The sequence below is a fragment of the Coptis chinensis genome, chromosome 3 (genome assembly GCF_015680905.1).
Source record: "Coptis chinensis isolate HL-2020 chromosome 3, ASM1568090v1, whole genome shotgun sequence".
NCBI lineage: Eukaryota > Viridiplantae > Streptophyta > Magnoliopsida > Ranunculales > Ranunculaceae > Coptis > Coptis chinensis.
Genome location: NC_141458.1, coordinates 17118427 through 17125651, shown reverse-complemented (window position 1 = coordinate 17125651; position 7225 = coordinate 17118427). Strand labels below are relative to the sequence as shown.

General features: G+C 33.6%; 1 protein-coding gene and 1 non-coding gene across 2 annotated transcripts; one reads left to right on the top strand and one right to left on the bottom strand.

The window, feature by feature from the left end:
* The first annotated feature begins 337 nt into the window (after positions 1–337).
* Positions 338–497, top strand: LOC147508313 (U1 spliceosomal RNA). The gene has a single exon (XR_015219635.1). It is a non-coding gene; the product is annotated as a U1 spliceosomal RNA (small nuclear RNA).
* A 1096-nt stretch (positions 498–1593) lies between these two features.
* On the bottom strand, positions 1594–2741 carry LOC147508312 (uncharacterized). Its single transcript, XM_086600865.1, has 3 exons — positions 2624–2741; positions 1873–1976; positions 1594–1726 (listed from the first exon to the last, which is right to left on the bottom strand). The coding sequence occupies exons 1-3, from the start codon at positions 2723–2725 to the stop codon at positions 1648–1650; spliced, it is 285 nt and encodes a 94-aa protein (XP_086456991.1). The 5' UTR covers positions 2726–2741; the 3' UTR covers positions 1594–1647.
* Positions 2742–7225: the final 4484 nt, after the last annotated feature.

The following is a 7225-nucleotide window of genomic DNA, read 5'->3' as shown; positions in this document are numbered from 1 at the left end:
GCTTGCATTATTAGTGCTAACTCAGGATCAGCTCTGGAGTTACTTCTACATTCACACATGCATACACTAGTATCTCACTTAGATAAGAGATCTGGGCAAAGTTAGGGTCTTGAATCAGGTTCCCCATGGTAAACGGGGGATATCTGGGCAAAGTTAGCGTCTTGAATCTGGTTCCCCATGGTAAATGGCTAGTACGTATCTAATGTTTTGTAGAGTGCAGTTATGCACGTCTTTAGCAGGCAACATGTCAATCGTGGTTTTAGGCCCACATTGAATAAGCATACAGGATGTCATGTGAGACGATTGTAGAAAATCAAACTAAATAATACATGCAAACATACTTACCTTGACGGGGTCAATGGGTGATCAAGAAGGTCCATGGCCTAGGTTAGTGACCTCAATTGCACTTAGGAGGGGCTCTCGCCTAAGATATCTCCAAGTGGGATACTCTACGTCATAATTTGTTGTAGAGGGGGAACGTGTTCGCGCGACCCCTGCTAAATTTGTATTTAAACTTTTGAATCGTAAAATAACTAAATCCTCTCCTTGATTATGAGCATTATAGACTTTCTAATTGACAGTTTCCAGATAAAAATGGTAATCTGTATCATTCTTTGTGAACCTAAACTCTCTGAATCATGGTAACTAAATTCTTTGTTTACGCTGGACTCAATATCAGATTTTAAGGGAAAAATCTTTCGAAAGCGTAATCCAAGGACTCAGTACCTACCAACTACCAATCCTGGAAACCGAAAAATATTAGTTGGCGTATTTTGTATCTGTGCATATATGGCTGCAATGTAAGTGATTTATTTTGTATATATATATTCCTCAGATTTAATGAGGAAAAACAAATAAATCACTTACATTGCAGCCATATATATATATATATATATATATATTTATTTATTTATTTATTTATATATTGATCTCCTCGCTACGGATCAGAACTTAAAATATTTTGATCGGAGATCCATTGATCTCCTCTCTATGTAGATTAGTAGATACAGTAATTGCAGGTTTTAACTTAATTTATACATTATTTGATTTCCATTTTCCCCGTGTCTAACTTGAGAAAATCCTTGATGTGCCTGCAGCCCAACTAGATGAATTGACGGGTTAGTAGCCTATGTCCACCTGGTCTGACCTGGCAGTATCATGGGAATCAATCCATCCATATTTGTGATATATGTAATAGAGATTTAACAATGTAATATTTTCTTTCTTTTTAAAATAATAGAAACGAGATTCCACAAAGTTTTTATCCCTTCAAATAAATTTCCATTTGTTTGGTTTTTCTTTCCATTTGTTTGGTTTTTCTTTCGGTATATCTTTGGGACTAGCTGCAAATTAACCAAAAAGAAGGCCATTAAAACAAGTTCCAACATGCTAGATCTCTACCAAGGAAGGTTCACATTTCATTAGTTTTTGTGAGATTTTTCGGAAACATCACCCTCAATAGGCACTTATTCTATTTTTCTTCTAGCGGAAGATAAAAAACATCAAATAATTGAAGGAAAGAAGCATTTGTTGATAACTTATGAAAGCTTTACATTAATAACACACGAGAACAACATGAAAAGTGATGAGCAACGTAGGTCTAGGTGTGGTCCTTATTTTTAAAATCTCAGGACGAGGAATAATGGATCATGATGTTCCTTCCCCTCTAGAAACTCTTACTTTCGTAATGTCTTCCAAATATTTGACTCCAGTCTTACAGGGCTTCCTGTACAATTAAAAATAAGGACACCAATGAATATGGGAACAAGAGGTAATGCAAATTATATATCCTCTCTATTATTATTTTTTCCGTTAATCATATACCTTCTCTATTCAGAACCTCAAGTAAAAGGTATAACATCAAATACATACCCTGTAATAGGGTCAAGAACTTGAACATTTGACACATGAAGTGGTGCCTCCACAGTGAATATTCCACCCTCATGACCTTGCCCTTGCTTGATGTGTTTCTTCACCTGAAAATTTATATATTCCAATCAATTCATCTGTCACCATATTATAGATAAAATGCAAGAATTACAGAAACAAAAGTATTGTTCCTATAAAATCTGTGGTGGTAGGCAGAAATGGCAAGAAATGTTGGAAATCAAGAAGCTTTTGTATAATTGGTCAAGAAGTGTTAATCTTTTTAGGAAACTTAGATTTCAAAACTTTATCTGTAATTTGGATACTTTATATTTGTAAATCATTTCGTGTAGTTGGGTTATGTTGTGGGGTTGTTATTAGCCACCACTAGCAACCTGCTAAGGATTAGCTACTTTTTTTGGGAATTAATATATGTTTTATTAATCAAAAAGAAAAGATGGCAAGCTAGATGTGCCTACTCCAGCAAATTGCAAGGTAGAGTATCACATAAGTCGTTATATGTAGTCCAACACAAGAAATATGTAACAGGAAAGTTCCATTTTCTAGAAATTTACTGTGTCCGAGACTTCGGAATCGTATTCCAGAATAAAACATGTTAAACAAGGACATCCTCCTGATACTGCGACGACACAAACTTACAAAAACAAGATAAAGGGATAGCATGGTTTTAGGTGTATCAGAAAGAGAATAAGAAAAAGGAAAGAGAGATCCCTAAGACGAGGGAACTCAATCTTACCAAATTTTTGCCTTCAACAAGAACACGATTTTGAGAGCGAATGACACGCTTTATGACACCAGTCTCGCCTTTGTCTTTTCCCCTGATTATCATCACCTGCATAGCAATGTGATGAAGGGCAGGAGAAACAAAATATATATATATAGCCAAAATATATAGACCAAAATATCTATTGTTTTCTTTTACATTGTCTCCTCTAAGAATTCTCTAGTTATGTATCAGCTTTTGAGCTGCTTTCCAACCCATGCCATAATAAGATCAAATCAAGTTATTTACTTTCTGCTCTCTGCCTGAGTTATCTGCATATGCAATAACCAATTAGAAAGTTCACAATACTTGTTCCCTTTAGAAGTCTTAGCATATATGTCAAAGCTAATAAAGCAAACAACTATGATTGTGTTGATATTCTAAAAACTAAAAAGTCTGCTAATATTTGGAGACTACATAAAACTCTTTCCCTCTAGTAATCATGCTTTTTATACTGTTGACTACAAATAATATACTACTTAATGGCTTTTCCATGTATACAATATCCTATCATGTATAAATAAGTTTATTTCACCACCACATAGTTATAAGAGACCAAAACTATAGTTTTAACCCCTTAACAATATTACATTTAGACCAATTATGTTGATAATAAATGTGAGTTAGTACTGTTTATGTGTTTTTGTGTATTTCAGGCATTGGAGTCGAATATGTGAAGAAACATGACACTTTTGCAAGAGAAAGCAGAAAAGGTTGGTTGCTAAGAAGTTCCATGGTTAAAGCCCAAGTTTTAAGGAGAAAAAGCCTTGTTAAAGCCCAGTCAAAGCTGAAAAGTCAAAGTCAACGCGGGCAAAATTTGAACAGAAAAGTCAATAGAACTTCTGAAGGCCGTATCTTTGGACTCAGACTTCAGAATTGGGCATACTATATGTCAAAACGACCGGCTCAGAAAGAGCTTTCTAATGGTCTAGACCTTGATCCAATCAAATGTGTAAAAGTGGACGAAAAGTTTGTTGAAGTAATTTCCAGTAGAAAAACCCTTTTTGGACCGAAATAATTAGGTTTTGGGCTCGATTTAATGGCCCAAAACATGGCTCTAAAGCCCATGCATGAAATTGTAGACCTAGCCCTCTCCTATATAAAGAGGACTAAGGCATAACTCAAAACTCTCCTGGTTAGTACTTAGATTATAATTTAGGTTTAGTTATTAATCAATTTTCTCTTTGTTTTAAACCTGTTTTATGTGTTATTAGCCATCCACTATTAATTCAATTCAATTCAAATTCCAATACAAGTGTTCTTTTCAGTATGTCTTATTCTCTTTATTATTATATTAATGATAGTTTGATGAATCTGAGCTAAACCTCCATTAGAGGGGTTTGATGAAGCTTTGATGAAGACTTGATTTGTTAGTTTAGATTTATTTCTTATTCAAGGTTTTCAATCCAGAGGTTAGTTATTCACCATGAGAATGGGTTAATTTTCCTTTCATGCTAATTATTAGTTGGTAGAGATTGCCACAAATTAATTAGAGATCATACTTAATCTTTATTGGTTAGGGTAAAAGCAATAATCTACCCGAGCATATTAGGAATTTATCTAGGTGGAATCAAATCCCCCTAATATTCTTCTCCATATTCACATCTTAGTATTAAATCATCATAGTTAAGTTAGAACATCTTAAATAGTATTTTTATCATATTAGTATAATTTAAATCCATTACTCTCATTGATTTTTTTTTAGAATTAGAAATTAAGGAAACTTCACGTCTAAACGACTAAGAGTGGAACGAATTCTCTAATCCTAGTATTGCATGATAAACGAGAGTAGAACTTTGATAATAAAAACAAGAGCAAAGAATAGTTTTTACTTCTGCATTGTCTTTATAGTATTTGTAGGAGCAAAAGCTAGTTTTTACGTTTTATTACATAGCCACTTTCAAAAGAGTTTGGCCTAACACAGACTTAAGTAAAAGATAAAGCGACAACGTGCTATCCATTGCTAGAAACACAACGACCAATTACTTATTTTGCACAAGTACACTCACGATGATGCTCCATACATGGAACCACCAGGTTATATAGCTATAGGCTTAAGGTAAAAATGAAAGAACTTCTCTTAACTTACTGATTAATAACTAATAAGTAATTAACAACAGAACAAAAACATACATACTAATAAGTTCAATCACATAATAAATATAACGTACACCTAAGAACTGAGTAACCCCAATTTTTTTAATGAATTGAAGATTGAAAATTTTAATTTTTAAGAAAAACTCAGTTTTTTTAGTTGAACTAGCAATGGCATACACCACTTCCTGAAAATGAACAATTGATGATTGAGCCGAAAATAAATCCACCAAAACCATAACCAAAATCGAAGTTAAGAGAAAAAAAAATAGTGAATAATTGATCCGAAACGAAATTGAAGGGGAATAAGATATTACCTGAACGAGAAGGAGAAAAAAAACTACCAAATGAGATGAGTAGGAGAAGAAGTCGACCAAATGAGCAGACTCTGAATAATAATCGAATCTAAAACCGAAAATTGTGAGTCTAGATTGATCTCGTGTTCAAGACATTTTCAGCACACATTATTAAAAGTAAATACCAATCTTTGCTAAAAACAACTCAAAGAATTAATCTTTGAATATGAATTTCATAAAATAATGATCTAGTTTTCTCCCTCTCTCTATTTTGAAAATTTTCGATAGGGTTTTCCTTTCTCAATCCTGCTAATATTTCGGAATAAGCGGGTATAAACCAAAATTTTGGGTTGGGGCCCTCTTATATCTAAATTTTCGCTAAATAGTAGAGCGGGAATGAGCCTTGAGAAGCTCAATTTTTCACATTCACACTACGACGGCTAATGGCCCCTATTATTTTACGAAGGTTAGTGACCGCCGTTTATACCCGGTTGTGGCTTTTGTTTTTTTTATCAATTTGATGTAGTGATTAATCTTTCAAAGGCTTGGACTTCTTGTGTGTGCTTGTGAGATGTGAAAGACAGAATTGTACATACTGATACTAGCTAGGAAAACATTCTGATAATCAATCAGGTGTATGATGTTGCTCATAGACTTCTTATGGGGAGTAGGGAAAATGTATGGATTCAAACTGAAACTTTGTTTGATGAAGTGAAACGCATGGACGCTCCAACAGCATCTGCATTTCACAATGTACTAACTGACGTGCTATGACATTTTGGTCAAGTAAGCTACCTCTCTTGCATGTTCAAGCAATTGACTTAAAAGTGCACATAATACCATATGAGTTGGTCTCCAACTCGGTTACAAAGTGTCCGACATAAAGGTCTTTGTCTTATGACCAATAGCTAGGGCTTATACATTTGAGTGGATTGATTAGTTAGTTGCATACTTGCTGCCCCATAAGTTGATCTTGGTAGTGGTTGGAAACACTCTTTAGCACCTAGTCTTGCTACTGTAAGTGTTTAGCAATTCTATTTAGTGTTATCACTTTCATCGAAGTAACGTTTTTTCCTTTCGTTGTTTTCTTCGAATGATACTCTTTTTATTTTGCAACTTTGATTTTTGCAAGTTAAGTTTGGACAAGGCTCGATGAATGAAACTCAACCCATGCAAACCGTTCTTGTTGAGACATATTTTGTAGATATTTTTGGTTAAACGTATGTAATGTTTTGAGATGGTGGAATGTAAAGGATTATGTTTTGTGAATGAATTACGATCTGGCTAGTTTGTTACATTCGTGATCACATTGAGCTGTTTTCAGTGGAGTTTGATTGTATACATGTTAAATGATTTATTTAATTTTTTAGGATATAAAATAATTTTTATTAAATAATTTTTTTTCCATAAAATGTATATTGTTATGACAGCTTTGCCGAAACCGTCAAAAATTGAACAGGTTTCTTGACAATTTTTGCGGAAAATTATGATGGTTGTACTACATTTAATGACGATTATTATGGAACCGTCAATATTATACTGCCAATTACGATGGTTTTAGCCCTATTTTTGACATAAAATCTTTGAAGTACATAACGTTTTTACGAAAACCGTCATACGTTTAATGACGATTTTTGTAAACTTTTATTACGGGCTCTGTAATGACAACGATTGTTTGTTTAATGAAAAAAATGTCATTAAACCTGTTTCATGATGACTTTTATATTATAATCATTTTTTAAATATTTTATTTTAGCCGTCATTACAATTCATTTTTTTAGTAGTGCGGAGAAAATGGAAATCAAATAATGTATAAATTAAGTTAAAACATGCAATTAATGTATCTACTAATCTACATAGAGAAAAGTTCAATGGATCTCTGATCAAAATATTTTAAGTTCTGGTCTGTAGCGAATGACTGCCTACATAATCTCATGGTGTTATAAGAAGTAGTAGCCTTCTACTTAGTGTATATGTGAAAGCTAATAAAGCAAACAACTACAATTGTGTTGATATTCTAAAAGCTAAAAAACCACTAACATTTGGAGACTACATGAAACTATTTTCCTCTAGTGATCATGTTTTTTATACTGTTGACTACAAAACCAGTGACAAATGTTACAGGCCTAAGACTCGATAGGGCCCCTACCACCTCTACCATGGCACAATAAAACCCCTCGTACCA